The sequence below is a fragment of the Quercus lobata genome, chromosome 4, assembly GCF_001633185.2.
Source record: "Quercus lobata isolate SW786 chromosome 4, ValleyOak3.0 Primary Assembly, whole genome shotgun sequence".
NCBI classification, from domain to species: Eukaryota; Viridiplantae; Streptophyta; class Magnoliopsida; order Fagales; family Fagaceae; genus Quercus; species Quercus lobata.
Window position 1 is genome coordinate 65,989,864 of NC_044907.1, and position 19,527 is coordinate 66,009,390.

The 19,527-nt window shown below is 31.0% G+C and overlaps 1 protein-coding gene across 1 annotated transcript; it reads left to right on the plus strand.

The window, feature by feature from the left end:
- Positions 1–5,683: 5,683 nt before the first annotated feature.
- LOC115985627 (E3 ubiquitin-protein ligase MPSR1-like) lies at positions 5,684–6,367 on the plus strand. Its single transcript, XM_031108551.1, has 2 exons — positions 5,684–6,235; positions 6,350–6,367. Exons 1-2 carry the CDS (start codon positions 5,684–5,686, stop codon positions 6,365–6,367), a joined length of 570 nt encoding a protein of 189 aa, XP_030964411.1.
- Positions 6,368–19,527: the final 13,160 nt, after the last annotated feature.

The window sequence follows — 19,527 nt, forward strand, 5'->3', positions numbered from 1 at the left end:
CCTCATGAATTAAATAGTAATTATCAAAAAATTTATTCCAAAGGCTTATTTGAAACTGGGACAATCCATCAAATGACTCTATACGATACCTTAAACAAAGGGAACAAGAGTTGATGTAATACAACCCCATTTCATCTCCCCTAAGTCTCATTTGGACCACATCCATTCAATCTTAAAAATACGCTCTTGTTCATATATTTCATGGTTGGAGATGGCAATTTTACACCGCCACACTTTGACTTGTCTTGACCTACTCTACTCCACAAATTTTCCTTGCCTTGTAGAGGTGGTAGGGGGATCAAGAGAGATTTTTCCTTCACTTATGGTGGGGCAAGGAATGATTTAGGTTGCCCAGCCCTGTAGATTGCGCCCTACACACTTTGATTTCAATTTAGTTTTATTTGTTGTGATCAATTTAATTGCATTTTAATATATAATAATTGTGGGGCGGGGTGGGATGGATTAACAAGGGGTGGGATCTTATAGGGCAGGGTGAGGCCTCGTGGGGCATGGCAGCTCGCTTTACTCTACCCCGTTGCCACCCCTATAAATCATGGAGTTGTTAAATCAGGAACATTTTATATTGTGACATAAAAGTATAAAACTTATGACCTTTTATTACATAGTCAACCATGTTTAGGACCCAATATCAAAAGATATGATCATGTTTCTTTACAAGATAATATAAGCAAGAATGAAACTACATTGGATATTGGAGAAGCCATGGCCTCCCCCCATATGACAAATTTGGAATTTTGGACCCCTCACCTGTACACATGAGTAACACTAAGGACACACCATTTTTTACACTGAAATTTACACTCTGCTTGTGTGTCAACTCTTAATTGAATTTTAGCATCTTCTTGTACATGTGATGGATTCTTATAAAACTGCTAAAATGGAATCAAAAGTTGACATGTAAGCATAATGTAGATTTGGGTGTGGGAGAGGGTGTGTCCTTAGTGTTATTTGTCCACATATAGTCCTTTCAAACTTACTTTTTAGAAATTTTCCCAACATATCAGACTATTTTTTTTTTTTTTAGAATGAACTTGAGTACTTTTATTAATGTAAATGAGTTACATCCGAATGTAAAAACGAAACAATATGAAAAGGTACATCTTCCATTTATACTTGAAAATCTGGTATGCGTATAGCATATTTCGCCAGATTATGAGCTACACTATTGACATTTCTCTTAACATGAGAATACAACAATCTTCTAAAATTATTCGAAGCTTTATTTTTTCAATTCGAAGCTTCCATACCCTGTTCAAAAGTCCCACCTTTCAAGCTATTTGCCTCCCAATCCCACCTTTGTAAACTTCCACCAGTGCTTTGTGCTCACATTCTCTCTCAACATTTAGCTCCTCCATTTTTCTTTATAGTCTCTTCAGCTCATTTGAAGATTAGCAAAAATGACTTTAAAATCTTGAGAGGTACTAAATTCTACTTCTCATTTTTACATTTCTATGAATTTATTTACTTCTTTTCCTTTAACTAATTAAACCAATTTATAGGCTTTGTTCATAATTTTATTTCGGCTTCTACCCAAACAACCAAATACAAAAGTGATCTTGAATTTATTTATATTTTATTCATAATTTATGTCTTCTTGTAGATGTAGTCTAATTAATTTTGTTATATTCATATATTTAATTTCTTGAATTTTATGGACTTATGATTGTTCAAAGGAATAAAAGAAATGTAGGGTGGGGGGGGGGGGAAACCTTAAAGATACTCAATTGGTCATTTAGTTTTTTATTAAGCACTAATAAGAATTACATTGATGAATTACGAATTAATATTTCTTGGTTCTGCCCCTAAATATAAGCCTCCCACTCAAGATGTCAGTGCCTTGCACAACTTTTTTGATTACCCGGATTGCTGGCGATGATATATGTTGTTTGATCAATGGATTGATTTGTCCTACAGATTCTTGCAAAACAAGGTGGAGCCTTGTCAGAAGGTATCCGCGGGGGATTTCTTCAATGATAGAATCAGTAAACAATAAAAGAATAAAAATTCCAAAATTGTGATTAGAGGACAATAAAGGTGATGCCAATGGTAGACTCGTGTAATAAAAATAATGTTACTAAATAAATGGTTGACCACTCATAATGTATTGTCTTAATGAATATGAAAATTTGCGTTCCTAATATATTTGTTTTTGTTTTTATTTTTATTTTTATTTTTTCCTAAACCGTAATTGCCGATAGTCAATGGTATTGTCTAGTGTCTTCAACTGAAAAAAAAAAATATATATATATATATATATACATATATATTTATATATATATATATATAAAATCTATTATTTAGTAGTAAATTTCGATTTTTCTTGAAAAACTAGTTGCTAATCCGTGCGATGCACGGGAAAACTATTGATTATGAAAAAAAATCCAACAATGAATGAAGAATTTAAGCTAATACTTAAATTTTTTTATTAAAAAAAAATTGAATAAAGATTTTAAGCTATCACCTATGCAATTTTTTGTGTGCATTTCAGTTAGACTTTAGACAATAATAATATGGTAATTACTTCTACTATTTTTGGGCTAAAATAAGTTTTTTTTCCCCTAAATTGAAATGAAGTCATTTGTTTACTACTTTTTTTTATGTCAGAATTTATTTACTGTTATTATTAAGCTAAAATATTTAAAAATGATTATCTGATTATTTATTTAAAAGAAATATTTTTATAAAATGTTGTAATGGCAGTTTTGTGAATTATAAGGCATGTGATGGTGTCATAAATGTCATCTCTCTCTCACTGTTTCTCTCTCTCTATTCTGCGTTCTCTCTACCTTCTCTCTTCCTCTCACTTCAGACTCCTCTGACCTCTTTCTTCTTTTTTTCTTCTTTTTTCTCATCTCTTTCTCTCACACTCTCTACTCTCTTCCTCTCACGGCTCACGGTGAAGCCTCCCTTTCCTCAAGATCAGCTTTGGGTGGGTGGGCTTCAGATCGGCGTGGGTGGCTTCAAACCGGCGTGGGGTCGTGGGTGGCCGTGGGTAGCCGTGGATGGCCATCGGTTTTGTTGTTAATGGGTGTTTCTGGGTGGTTGGAATTTCAGAGGTGTTTTAATAGAGTTTCTAGGTCGTTGGAATTTCAGAGGTGTTTTAATGGAGTTTCTGGGTGGATGGAATAAGGAGGAAGATGACGAAGAGGGAGATGGGATTATTTTGGGGTTTTTTTTTTTTTTTGGAGAAACTTTTGGTTTGGGTCTGTGCTTTGGTTTTGTGCTTATGTTTATTGTTTTGGTTTGGTTTTGGATTGTGTTGTGCTTGTGATATAGAGGAAGATGGGAGGAGAAAGAGTTGATTGGGTTTTAATAAGGAAGGAGAAGGAGTATCGGGGAGAAATAATTATTAAAATCAGAATTTTTGTTTTATAATATTGATATTTAAAAATAATGATGATATGGAAAATTGTGGGAGCTTCTACGACTTCGGTTTTATATATATTTATTGAAAAATTATTCACTCTTATTCAAATAGGAACAATTATTGAGTACTTCTGGAGTACCATAAATGCGTACTCCTCCCTCTCACATGAATTGTGAGTTCCACCATAAATTTAATTTGTGGGACCCACAATTCATGTAAAAGAAGAAGAATATGCATTTATAATACTCCCGGAATATTCAATAATTTTCCCTCAATTAGAAGAGTCCTCCCTTCTATTACTCAAATAAAAATAATAATAAAAAAAAAATAAATAAAAGGAAAGAAAAGAGAGTCGTCATTCCTCTCACAATTCACAAAGATTGTGGGCTATATGATGAGTTGCACACATGGGCTCACACCCCCTGTGAGAGGAGAGACTCCTCCTGAATGAGTATGAGTTATTAATTTCTCATGTTGATAAACAAAAACAGTCTAGAAACAATAAAAAAAATATCCAGAAATTTTATTAATTTTATAATTCGTACTCTTTATTTTTCATGTTACATTAAAAAAAAAAAAACTTTGCTAAAATAATATCCTTTAATATATTGCATTTTAAAATAAAAATTGGTATTGCCATTCATATGTACATAATACAATCATTGGATTAATACAAGATAAATTTCATACACACAATCATTTTTAAGAGAACCTATAATTTTCTTAAACCTAATCAACATAAAAAAGTTGTATAGTTTGCTATGCAAATATACCCAAAAAAAGAAAGAAATAAACTTAGCATCTTCCATCAAAGTTATATTCAATAACTAATATTTCATATAAATTAATAAAAATTATCAATTATGATGAAAAGATTCAAAACAGTATCATCAATTATTTTGCAAAACCTCATCAATTGTTATTTCTATATTGATGCTTTAAAAAATCAAACTTAAAATGTTACAAATGAAGTCTGAGTTTTTTCTTTCTTTCTTGCTTTATGTTTAATAAAATTTTGAGAATAGAAATTATCATCAATGCTAAATAATTTGTAAGAATCTTAGTGATTAAAAATTGAGGAGTTCTAATATTTATTTATAAAATTTACTACTTAATTCTTATAAATGAAACTCTATTGTGATTGTATATCAACTTATTCTTTTTTATGAAGAAATGATAGTAGATTTTATTTATTCAGAATCATATTATATAATGGGAAAGAAAAAAAAATGGCATTTTTCTAATTAAACAATGCCCGCCTCATTCTATTTTTCAATATTAGCAAGAGACAGAGCAACACAAATACATGGTAAAAGAACTTTAACAAGGGACACATCAACAAAACTCCCCAAGAAAGGAGGAGAACATCTAGTCTTAGATTTTTATTTATTTTTTGAATTACTAGAGTAATTGATCAATATTTTCCTATTTTGGATAACTCTTATTATTTTTGGGTAAAAAAATTAAAATATACATATATTATAATAATAAGAATAAAAATTAAAAGGGGAGGGGGGGGGGGGGACCATGTACGTGGGTGGCTCTGACATTGATTACATACCCTCTTTAATCTAAGTTTATACAAAATAAAAGTACAAACAAGGTTATTATTTTCAATAAAATAAATTAAAATTGTAGTAATTAATCACAGATGTTTTTGTGTATAGATCTCTAAATAAAAAATTTTATAATTTTTAAGATGGTATAGTGTGATTGATGATAATATAAATAAATAAATATATATATAAATAATATTATATTTTTTTTTTTATAATTTGATAGTTGAGAGATGAAAAATTGAATACTATATGTCTGCACTAAAAATAATTTTAAGTCTTAATTTAACTACAAAAAAAAACTACAATATTCTTGAATATATCAGTATAATATAATTCTAATTTAATATACATCTTTTTCATGTAAGCATGCATAACAGGTTCTATCTTAACATTACTTTGTATAATTAGATGAAGAAAACCAACCATTATGTGTAGTAACAGTAATCCAAATATATATCTTACCATGCCAGCATGTCAAAAATATTGTATTTTAAGATGACTATGTTTTTTTAAACGGACTATGAGTTGCACATGCGAGATAGATAAGCGTATCTACTGTCTACTAATCTGTGAGAGCATATCAGAGGACAATTTTTCCAGCTTAAGCTTTTGTTGTAAAACTTCTATCAGATTCTGAAGTCTAAACCTTCGGTTTTTCTCCTCTATAAATTGTGTCTCATATCTCATAACACCATCTTTGTCTCTGTTTTTGTGATTGTGTGAGTGAATTTCAAACATGTCAGAACCCCAAACCCAAGAGACCCTCAGCCTCATTGTCCAACGTATCAGTCGTTTAGTTCACGAAGCAGCGAGCCTGGGCATGACCCATCTGGTGGTAAACCTCGAATGTATGCAATGTCTACTCATATTCGAGGTTGCCACCTGGCTCAACGACGACAGTTCGACGTTGGAGAATCGAGGAGGAAGGGCTTTGCCAGCGTCAAAGGACTCAATCGAGGCCATGCCAAGGTTGGAATCTTTAAGCCTTAAGGAGGATGAGCACTGTGCGGTTTGCTTGGAAGGGTACGAGAGAGGTGGGGAGGCTCGAGAGATGCCTTGCAAGCACAAGTTTCACTCGAGTTGCATCGAGTCATGGCTCAAGGTACAAGGGTCGTGCCCGATTTGTCGATTCGGTATGCCGGTTGTCGAGGAAGAAGGAAGAGGTCAGAGGAGGAAGAATAGGGTGGTTATGGTGACTAGAGGGATAGGTGGCCAAATGGATTTCTATGAAGACTATATGGATTCTGATTTTCAGATTTTGGTGGAGGAAGAAGAAGGTGAAGGTGAGGTTGCAATTGCTGATGACTCGTCAACACAAGACAAGAGAGATGGCTATGCCAATATGCTATATTATATAGGCTGTTATTTGTTCATTTACTTTTGCTTCATTTTTCTTTTCTAGGGAATTTATGGAATTTAGATGGATTTTTTTTATTTTTTTTTTCACATATAATGTTGAAACCTAGGTGGTCAGGTTTTAATAAACAATTTTAGTATTTTAAAAAGCGTAATTTTATTTGTTCATAATTATTTCGTATATTTGCTTGATGAGGAAGGAACAATTGTTTTGCTTTTTGGACGTTTTTATGGGATAACATCCACCTTCCAATTTATTATTCATTCCTTTTATTTCTTTAAATTTTTATTTAAATGTAAGGCATATAACATTTAATATCAAATTTATGGCATGTAATTGCAAGCTACAAAATTAAATAAATTTCATGTAATATATTTTGCCCAAAAAAATTCACATATTTCACATACAGTTAAAAAGGGTAAGAAATTAGAGATATTCAATGAGAAAAAATATATATTTTAGGGCTTAAGAGTTAAGACAATGAGTTTAAATGGAGCTTTCTACATTAATCAATACTAATTAAATATTATTTATTTAACTTTATATATTATATTTTTTTTCTTTAAATCATTTGTCTTGTTTTTGAGATATAATATTACTATTAATTAAGCATTTGTATTTAGGTTTTTCAACAACTCTTTACAATTGAAAATAGCTAATCCACTTCAAATTATAATATTACAAAAATAAAATAACTTTTAAAGTGTAGAACAATAGTTTCTAATTAAGGATATTATTACAATTTCACTTAATAATGTAATATGTTATTTAAGAGTTTGATTTACAAAAGGTAAAGTCTCAAGTTATTGTTGAGAAAGTTGATTCTCAATAATTATTAGAGACACTCACAGCAATTGTTTTAGCAAAATTATTTAAGATTTTAATTGGGTTGAATTCCTATTAACTCAATATTCTGAGGGACTTTTTAGAGATGGGGTGAAAGAAAACAAAACACACCAATTTTTCTTTCCATTAAAAAAAATTCAATTACCATTCTACAATTTTTGGGACATTTTTGGAACACTATTGTACAATTTTGGAGGCCTTAATTTCCCTTTGAATATATATATATACATACATATATATATATATATATATATATATTTTGTATAGTGGGCCTTAAGCCTGGGCCCTAAGTAGGTTTGGAAGTGATAGCCCAGGCCCCAATATTAATGGCCTTTCTTACATTGTTTTCCTACATGGTTGCACCTATTATAAGACACCAAAGTCAATACACCCAAACGTTCTGAAATATGCCAGAGGTAAATCTAGTACTATCGAACTCTCGAATCCCATGTTTTTCATACATCCATGATTGTGGGAATTGGAGCCGCGCCCCTCCTTTTTTATTTATTTATTTATTTAATGAAAGAAAGACTTTATTAACCAAAGAAAAAAGCAAACAAGCTTCACTCCTCATAATAGACTCAAAATATGAGAGGCAGTTACCCACATCTAGGGATGGTCCTAAGATTTAACTCCAAATAGGAATTTATATAGTATTAAAAAATTATAAATAGTAAAAATCATTGTTTTTAAATATATTAAGATGCAATTATTTATCAATAAAGACAAAAAAAAAAAAAAAAATTAATACTGAGTTGACTAGGATTTTTGTTGTTGTTGAAGTAAGAGCATTCGCAGTGGTGATGCTAAAAATTTTAGTTTTTAGTATCTCAAAAAGTTATTTTATTTATTTTATCACCCCACTTTACAATACACCAAATATCAATTTTTTTTTTTATCACTTCATTTAAAATAATATAAAAAAAAACTTACTAAAATAATAAAAGAAGCGAGAGAATTTGAGTTTTTTAATTGAAGGAAAAGATATAATCTTAATAAAATATTGTATTTTATTTTTGGTAACTTGTTACAGTCAACTAGTATTTAATTATTTATACCAATTTACTATAGTTGCAAAATATTTAGATTTAACTTCTCCAATAACATGTGATTTTTTGGTTCTTTGGTAGTAATATATATATATATATATATAATTTTTTTTTTTTTTGCTAAAATACAATCACTATTGTGAATGTTTTTATTGTTTTTATTAAGTTTTGGAGTTGGATAGTTGCTATTTGGGTGAAACTAGCTAGACTTATTGAGAGGAGGGGCCAAAGGTTTTGAAAAGGGGCCAACTATAAAAATAAAATATATAATAACTAAAAAAAAATTGGACACCGGGGGGGGGTGGGGGGAGCCCCTTGAGTACCCACTTGGGTCCGTCCCTACCCACATCAAAAGAGTCAAAAACATTACATTAGAGAGACCATTTAGCTAACGTATGGGCTGCTACATTAGCAAGCCTAGACACCCAAAAAATTGAAACATTAGGACAGTAAGAAAACAAGCCTTGTAAGTCTGAGCAAATGGGACGAATCCTCCATGGAGAAGCTGAGGTAGAATTAACAAGGGCATCATAGCATACCTTAGAATCTGTCTCAATGAGGATGGGTGAGGCCTCTAGATTGACAACAACAAAGCCCATGCCATTTAATTGCATTAACTTCAACTTGAAGCGGGATGGTGGTGTTTACCTTTTGGGAGCAAGCAAACACCAACTCCCTTCTCCAATTCCTAACTATTATAGCCATAGAAGAATAATAAGGGCTAACAACACCATCCACATTGATTGTAATAAATAAACAATATGGAGGGACCCAATTTTGAGGACCACTCACCACTAAGGAAGCTGCAAAGTAATTCTTGTTAAGGATGAGTCATCGATAATGAAAGCATTGATATTTATTTGTTGTGTGAAACCAAATGATAGAAAAACAGAAAAGACAATCACAGGAGAAAACACAAATATTTATGTGGTTTAGCCATAGGCCTACATCCACGGGCGGTATTAAGAACAAAGTTTCACTATGAAAATAGGACCAATTACAAAGATAGTATAAAGTTGCTATCACAAAACCGAAACACCAATACACCCAAAGAACACTCTCACCAAAATCACGTAACAAGAGAAACCTATAATTTCTCTTAAACAAAGCACCACTTGAACTCTCTCTCTTTTATTTATTTATTTATTTATTTTTTTAACTCTATTCTTTGTCACACAACAATCCTATAATTTCTCTTAAACAAAGCACCACTTGAACGCTCTCTCTCTCTTTTTTTTTTTTTTTTTTTTTGTCACACAACAATTAACAAGACCGCATGTATATAATAGTTTAGGTTTACAACATGAACCGATAAGGTTGGCTAATCTTTGCGTGGAGAGGAAGTGTAGTGGCGCACACCATCTGAAACCAAGTACACGGCAACATTGCTTAAACAATGTCAAGCCACCAACTCAACAATCATCATCATCATCATTGATAATACCATTAAATCAATGATACCATTCATCACAATAGCAATAAGGCATCACTCTTCAAAAACATTTGATAGCTCATTTCATTGGAGAAGATCTTCCAGTCCTCATTTCTAAAATCCACATTATCTTACATTAAAAGTATAACTGCAAATGATCTACATGACTTATACTAATGTAGAGAACTGCATAAAAAGAGATATCCCAATCATTGTCTGTCAAGTAAAATATGGTATGGACCAAAAAAAGAAATTTGAATAATAACAGTAAAAAAAAAATGCAATTCTTAATTACCGTTATTTCTGTGAATGAAAGCATCACCGTAGTTAATTTTCAACTGCCCTTAGACATTTTCTTATGTTTGCACCATTGTCATGTCTATATAACCATCCAGACTTGTAAGAATATATGCACATAAAGATTAAAAGGCATCATAAGTGCTTGTAAATGTATGTTTTCATAGTCCATTCCTAACAAATTGAAGTGGTGTGCAGCAAGCACCATTCAGATGTTTATCTACCAAGAATAATTCTAAAATTCACCAGTCACCTTTTATAGTGAAGTGGTATCTCTTTAATTTCCAACGATGCACCCTATCTTAAAAGAATGGCCAGAAGCTCTATTTCACCCCTTCCCCCTTCCTTTGATTTGTATCTTGACTAAAAAATTTAATGGAGAAAAATTTATCTAGATATCATGATTTTTATCTTCTTTTTTTCCTCTTCATTGTCTTCAAAACTGTAAGTAATGTTATCTGAAGTACTTGATCCCCATTTAGAAATTGCTAATAATTTATCAAACAACGAGTAGTCAACATATGTACAATATGTTGCAGGTTATGCATTTTAGATAAAGGAAGGAGATCTCTATATGCACACTATGTAACATATGATGATTGTGTTAGCAAGAAAATTAATTACAAGGAAATCCATAAATTTAAATCAATCATGCATTAAAAATCATTATGCTATTAAAGCTAAAAATAATTATTGACTTGCAAAATGAAGGTTATACCAGTAAATGGCAAAGAAGTCCTTTACAAAAAGGCAGCCAGTCCCTTTCTAGAGGAGAGGAGCTGAATACAATTGAAATTTTTGATGAGACATATATGGCTAATGTTTATAACCATATCATTGCATCTTGACCATAACTTGGCTTTCTGGAAAATACTATTGCAAAAAAGAAGGATAATATATAACTCAGACAAAGTCCATGAGCAATCTTAGACCATTTTGTGCAATCCTACATGACATAAAATTTGGAAATTGAAATATCATTAGCATTTGTAATTTAGTGAGGCAATGTGCCACTTCCAACATGGTTAGATTATGTAGCTTCTTGCAAATGTATAGCTCATGTAGAAATGAAAGCTTTCCAATTACCATATAAGATTGTTTATTTGAGTCAATGATGTTCAAATATGTTAGTGCAGTGAGTTGAAAAAGATGAAGCAAAGATTTTCTCCCATGTGAGAATTTCTAATTGTGTTGTTGGTAACAAATTGAAGTGGTGTGAAAGGGTTCAAGATGTGTTTCGATTGAAAAAATCACAGCTTCAATTACCAAATTGTTGTCGGATAATCACCAATACTTTTTATATATTTTTATAGGTCCGTTTGGATACAGCTGAAAACTGAAAACACTGTAGCAAAATAATTTTTAAATATGTGAATAGTACCGTGTGACCCATTTTTAATGAAAAATTGCTAAAAAGTAAGGTTTGTGGGTCCCTAAACAATGCACGGGACCCACTACTATGCATTACTCACGCAGAAAAGTCAACAATCACGACTCTTAAAAAAAAAAAAAAAAAAAGAGGAAACGCAGACGCAAAATGCGCTGCCTTTTCAGCTATCCAAACCGCACCTATATGTACAATTTTCAGCAATCAACAACTTTCTAAGTGTACTACTAGGACCTTGGACAACAAATCACAAGATAGATCTATGATAAATAATTAACTATTTGGAGAACTGTTGAAAATGACAAAAACTGCAAGTTTGATTGAAACTTTTTAACTGTATAAGATTTGTAAAATACCAGTCATGTGCTTGTATTATAATGTTTTTTAGGAAAATGGATTATTAAAAAAACTGAGTTTCTCATGCATTATGCCATGTTGAAGATAATAAACTCAATAAAGTCTCAACAAAAAGAAGTACCTGAACTTTTTTCCCACACTAATGAATTTCAACACTTCTCCCAATTGAAATGTAACAATAGCTCTACAAAGACATTATGCCCTGATGTGATGAACGACTTGGTAAAAATGAGTATATTAGCAATGAAATCCAAGATCAGTTATAAATAGCATATGAGAAGTCATGTTTTATTGTTAGCTTAATTCAATAACAAAAGTTTGTTTGTAATGTTTATTGTTGATGTATTGTTTCCTGGGTTTTTATGTAATTTGCGCTTGGGTTAATATAGCATATTTCAGCATATATTTGGGTTTTTTTTTTTTTTTTTGAAGACATATATTTGGTATTTGATATTTAAAGAAAAGAGAAAAGATTTAGACTTCAAATTTGGAGGGACTTATCACTTGCTTTTTATGATATCTCTAACATTTGAATAAGAGCAATCCTGGGATAATAACGACCGTTTCCCTTGGCATTTCCTTCTTTTAAATGAGGGAAATAAGAAATCAACAGCATATTGTAAGGGAGCATATCAGCTTCTTGAAGTCTTTAAGTATTTCGTGCAGCACTTGAAGATAATTCTCCTTTTTCTCTATCTGGACAAAATATGAGGGCCTGCTGTTAAATATAAAACTTATTTAAGTTTCAAAAAAGCTAATAAGATGTTTAACACTACTTAATTAACATAGAAGGCCTTATACTAGAACAACAATGACTAAATGATATATATTTTTTTTAAAATTTAAGAATAAATGTAAAACACAAAATCCACAAAAAAATTGGAACGATCATTCAGGAGAGATTACTGCAACTAACATATATGGCCATGTATTAAAATCCAAAATTTTGGAAAATCTATAGGAAGCCTGCAAGAAGTTTATGCCTGCACATTGAAAATGAAAATGAGAAAGAACTATTAAAAAACAATCTCAATTATGGATTTTATTAGTTATATCTCAAATTTGAAGCTCTTTTTCTATGGGATTTTGTTTGTTTGGTATCCATTGGGTTATGTCATATAAAGTTATTGAGTTGTTGGCTTCTTGGCACGGCAAGTTTGGAAGACAGAGAAGTATAGATTTCTAGAGCTTTGTGCCACACTTTTTGTTTTAGTGTTTATGGCTGGAATGAATGCTAGATCCTTTAAGGATTGTAAATGGTCTTTCCTTGATATAAGGTCTTTTTTCTTCCGTACTCTCCATGAATGGAGCTTAGTTTTGCCTTCATGTTCTTGTTTGTCCCTCCCTATTCTAGTTGATCATTGTATTCTAGGGTTCTTAATTTTTGCCACTATAGTACATTTCTAGTGTATTTGGGTTGACTATTTCTTTAATAAAATGTTCTTACGTTATTTATCAAAAAAAGAAAAAGAATTATTAACAATCTCAATGGGAAAATTTTTATTGATTTTAGAAATAAAAAACAGAGGAGCTGGGATTGTATTATTTATAATTAGTTATCTCAATGGTTGGAATACGAGAAAAATTAGATTCATAAGTTCTTGCTCCAGCAAACCCATAGATTAATAGTCTCTAAACCTTAAACGTGAAAATCATTCCAAGAAACAAGAAGGATAAACCGAGGGGTGAAAAAGATGATAACTGCATAAGAAGAGAGAACTTAAAAGATGATAGCTGATGGGAGAATAACTGCATAAATAATATAATGGTTAAGAATAAGAAAGACAATAAAAGAGGAGGAGAAGTTTTGAGAGGACTTACCAACTTTCATCAGCTCCAAAGTATAATATTATTTCTCCAACCAGAAAGAATAGATAAATTTCCTCAAGTGCCTACAACACATGACAACAAAATAATTTTTATAATAGAATAAGATAATTACTAAAAAAGTAAAAGACTCAGGAAAATTGAATGGTGAATTTAAAGGTATGCTCAAAACAAAGAAGTTGCCATCTATCACTTGCTTGAAGCATGAGCTGGATCTTGCTTTTTGCAAAACCATGACAATATTCATCAAAGTCTATCAAATATGAATATTAAGGTAGTTTGAACTACTTATGTCAATACTGATCATAAGTGACAAAAGTTAATTGTTGATAGAATTTTTATATGTTCTAATAGAGATATATACAAGTGAATTTTAGTGAATTTTTTTTTATAAGTATTTTTAATGAAATTTTTTGATGAATTTAAAAAGTAAAAAGGCTAACTATAGATGTCTATCTCATGATCTAGTAAAGTGTTGAAGTCACCAGCATAGATGCTTTAAGTTAAGAAACCTTAACAAATTAACATTTGATATGAAAGGTAGAGGAATTGTTAGGAATAACATATACATAAATAGATTATGGAAGCAACGATCATGAAAGCATTGGAAAAACCTAGGCCTCACCTAATGCACTATTGATAGTGTTTCCAAGTATGGCGTAGTGATCAACACTTGCAAATACATATACAATATGGCTCCAGTTGACCTAAAAACAAATATTTCGATGAAAAAAATTAAAAAGAAAGAAAACTCTAAGAGAATCAAATTAATCAACATAGTTTCAATGTAATCTTCAAGGCAATCTTAATTAATGGTAATATGGCTTATACTATATCATAATTTGATCCCAAAAAATAAATTATGGAATCAAGGTCTCATTCAATTTGATTTGAAATGAATCTCAAGATGCCCTTCTTTATGGAATACAGTAACCAAGACTTTTAATTTTAGGTAAAACTCTAATAAGGACAGAATAAATAATGTCCGTCATTGATGAATCTTTTCAAGTTTGAATACTAACTTCAAGGACTTTTAAGCTCGTGTAAAACTGTAGGACAAAATAAATAATGAATATCATTGATTATTTTTCAAGTTTGAAAACTAACTTCAAACTAACTAATTTATTAAAAGAAAAAACAACTTCAAATTAATTCACAACATCAACAAACTATTATGGAGTTTCAAATTCTCGGCTCACCTAATGACAATCTTAGAATTTAGTCATACAATTGGAATTTCTTCTCATAGATTTTAGATATACCTAATGGTGAATCTTCAAAATTTGAACAAATACAAAGAGCCCTAAGTAACACAAATTGATAACTTAAAACTTTAAAGATGGTAACAAGTAATCAGAATTTTGTATATAAAATATCACACAAAATAAGAGGAAGTGTCAGTTGAGCTAGAGCTCATTGGCTATCCGATGTTTCAATGAGTGAAACACCAAGTAGAACCTTTATGATATATTTTCTATTAGCGTCCACCATAACCAAAGACATAGAAATCATTGACAAGAATCAGAACTTACCCATGCTTGGACCACGAGCTGTGCTTCTTGGCTTTTTCAAAATCATGATAGAAGCCATCAGAATCAGTCAACACCATGGTTGTTTAAACTACTTATGTCAACACTTATCATAGTCATGAGTTATGAAACCATATTGTACTACAAATATCAAATAATAGCCAATCATTTTAATTTATAGAGAGAGGTCCATTACCTTATATGCAAGTGATTAGGATCTATCCTATGAACGTTTGCATAATCAAAAGCATCCAGTATTATGGTCACCTGTTTGGTAAGACAATAATATAAAGCTTCACAAGAAGAAAACCCCATTATTGATGGAAAAACATAATTGGAGGTAGTTTTTTTTAATGCTTTAATAGAGGTATGCACAAGTGATTTTTAGTGAATGATTTTTATGAAATCAATAAATAAAAATGCTAACTCTAGACTTTTACCTCATACTCGAGTTAACTGCTAAAGTCACTTGCATAAAAGCTTCAAGTTTAGGAAACCATAACAAATGAACATTTGATTTGAAATGCACAAGTATGTCAGGAATACTATATACATTGATAGGAGATAGTACTTGACCTAAAAACAGAAGTTTTCAAGAAAAATTTGAAAAGATAGATAACTCAAAAAAGAATAAAATCAATATAGTGTCAATGCTGTTTTCAAGAAATCTGAATTACTAGTAATATAGTTTATTCAATATTATATTTGATCTCAAAAAAGAAAAAAAAAATGCTATTAGGGTCTCATTCAATTTGATTAGAATTTCAAGATGCTCTTCCTTATAAAATACAGTAATCACAACTTTTAAGCTCATGAACAACTCTAATTTGAATAGAATAAATAATGTACATCATTGATTATTTTTTAAGTTTGAAAACTAACTTTAAATTAAGCAAGTTTCTTATTACAAGAAAAATAACTTCAGATTAATTTACAATATGAAAATAACTATTTAGAGTTTAGAATTCTACATTCACTTAATGACAAGCTTAGAATTCATAGTCTTACATTCATCATTTCTTCCCGTAAGTTCCGAATATATCAAAGTGTGAACCTTCAAAATTAATATAAATACAAAGAACCCTAATTATTTTTTTATTTAAAAAAAATTTTTATTAAAAAAGAAACCTTGTTACTACATATGTTTTTTATTTGACCAAGTAGAAAACCCAATTACTACAAACTTGATAACTTAAATATTTATATATACTATCAAGTTGACCATAATTTTATATATAAACCTAATCAAAATAAATTCAGAGACGTAATTGTGCAAATAAGAAAATATATTTTTTCTTAGTTCAGTAATATTTGAAGATCTACATATGCCATGCAACCACTACAAAAAAATGTATTTTTAGTGACGAAAAAATTCGTCACTAAAAGTCCTGTTTTTCGTCACTAAGAACCTTTAGTGACGAAATTGGACTTTTAGTGACGAAATTCGTTTCGTCGCTGTAGCCCCGTCGCTAAAAGTCCTAGCGACGAAATTTTTCGTCACTAAAAGTCTGATTTGTTTTTTAAAAAAAAAACTTTTAGCGACGAAAACGTTTCGTCACTAAATGTTTTCCTCGCTAAAAACAATATTTAGTGACAAAATATTTTCGTCACTAAAACTATTTCAGTTTATTAAATCATATTTAGTGACGAAATATTTCGTCACTAAAACTATTTTCGGGTACATTTAGTAACGAAAAAATTCGTCACTAAAACTATTTTTAAGAAAATTCAGATACATATAGTGACGAAAATTTTCGTCACTAAAACCATCTTTCGATCTTAGAATAAGATTCAAACATCTTTTTGAATATTTGCAACAAGGGCAATCTTGTACCGTTTTGTGCTTCAATACATCTTTAATTGGGAAATGCTAGATAATTAGCATGTTGAAGTACAGCTTTGATTGGGAATGAAGGATAACCAGCATCAGTAGATGGTATATAAAATTACAAACAACTAATTTAGCAAATAGCATAGAAAATTGGAGGGAAATTAAAAAAGAAAAAGAAAAGTAAGGCATCTTAATAGGTTATTTTTGTTGGAAGAGAGAAATCTAAAGAGAAGAGGAGATGGGGTTAACTCACAAATTTTAATGAAACACTTTCATTGGAATCAATTTAAACTTCCTTCTATTGTGATTTTTTTGACTTCAACCAATCTTCTAGTACTGGGACACTCTTGCTCCTTCCATATCTCTTCCAAAGTGAACAATAAAGAAATCCATCTTTGATTGTATTCTTAGCCTTCGCATGGATATTAATTGAAATAAATCAACCACTCCAGAAAACTTCAAATAAGCTTTCCATAGAAAAGGATTACATGCCTATTGCTTTGCTGGGAGATTCCATTGTTGGCATAACAGTTTAGGTAACCAAAAGAAGATTTGGCTCCAAAATGGATGATCTGTAAAGCATCCTTGTCATTGGAAAAGAAAGGTCTGCTGAATCAGAAATTACAAGTGGCTAGCTCACAAGAATGTCCAAGTGCTACCTGTGAATTACAAATTTGAAAATATTGTTTAATGATGAAATGTATCACCACTTATAAATTACATATATCAGAGTATGAAGATTGAAAAGATGCATCGATATCTAAGCTTACAAACAAACCTTAAAATTTTGCAGGTCAAGGAATCTATTATTATAGGTGGAAAAAAAACAAAATTTTCCCTATCCTTACTGCCTTGCCTAAGTTCAGCAGGAAGTATCATATTCATTTTTTTCCCTGTCTTGGATTTGATCAAGGAAAACGTGTTCTGGCCATTTTGGATGAAGAGGGTCAATTTTTCGATATGAAATGTTACTGACTTGAAAGAGCACCCGATTTCTTTTCCTAATCCTTTTCTCTCATATAGAATATACTAAATGTTGATCTGGGAGATCCGATTATGTGAGTGACTTTTTAAATATATTTATTGTGATGAAGACTGAATTCAGATTAACAAATTAATTCACCAATAAGAACATAGGTGCTTGGTGGTTAGTGATCTTCCATTTACGTTTTCCTTTTAGCTTTAGTTTTGCTAACTTCTATAAAAGATCTGACAACTATAAACATAATGCTATTATTTTGAACTATAATTAAGAAGCTAGATCTCAAGAAAACTAAGCAATTACTGGATCAATTGTAAAACATTTGACAAAAATCTGATCATTAGCTGACAGTAGTAGCTTTTTTCCAGGACACTTGATTGATAGTTTGTATTTATTTATTTTAAAGAAAAATATGATTCTCCTACACTTTGTTAGGTTTTTTTTTTTTTTTTTTTTGACAGTTAGTTAAAGAATTTGAACTTATTTGTGCACAGGTGGCACTCATTTCTCCCAATAGAAAATCAAATACCAAATAACCCTACAGACACATCATGCCCAATTTTTGTGAATAACTTCAAGAAAGTGGACATGTCATGAAAGACAAGCTGTCACAAGCAGATCATTGAGTATTTGAAGCTCAAAAAAAAAAAAAAATATATATATATATATATATATTAATAGTAAAAAGAGAGATAGGAAGTCTGTTTTAGATGGACTCACCAGTGGATATCTATAAGATGTTATATGTTGGATGATCTAACTTTCTATTTTCATTTAATATTGACAATCTCGGACAGTTGAGCTATTTTTCCCGTGGCACATCCTTCCTTTCATTGGCGACAGTAAAATATCAGCAGTTTCCGCCATATGTATGCTAATAAATAAATGGCTATCTAAAAACAGAGGAAATTTTTTTTTTGAGGTTAGTGGTGACTTGGCAAGTTAGGTTGTAAAGCCCTCATAAAGGCTTGTCCCAATTGAGTAATAGCCCAGTACCAACAGTAATCATCCAAATTAATTTTATAAGAAAACTATTGATCACTAAAAAAAGAGATGGCTCCTGCTTTCAACACAACCTCTGAATAGCACACAGAGTGTCACCTGTTTAATCCCATTGGGACAGCCAATCTCTAGTGGTTAATTTATTCTCGATCACCAATCAGCCAATGAGAGCATGCTTTGGTATGGTAATTTAAGTAGAAGTGTTCCAACTGGGTGTCAATGATCATGCCATAGGAAGATTGTTTTGTTTTTCCAAGTCTATTAGAGCATCAAAAATCATACTTCTAATGAAATTAAAAAAATAAACCAGTATCCATTAGCTATTTGACAAGTTGGCAGACACCAGACAGATATTGCATAGAGTATGACCTATTGTGGCACTCATTCTTAAGTCAGAGAGAATGTGGCACAAAAGAATGTGTTGAACCGTGATAACAAACAAATAATTTAAACCACGAAAAATAGAATGGTATTAAAAGCTGGGTGCAAATAGCTCATAAATCATGAAAAATGAATGATATTGGCAAGTATAGTAACAGGGACTTCAGGGGCCAAAAAACAGGACACCTGGTGCACAAAACATCATCATATTACGATTGTCCCAATGGGGTTAAACAATTAAGTATGGATTAGTTGATTGATTTTGCCTCCAGCTATACACAATAGAAATGTAATAATAAGGGT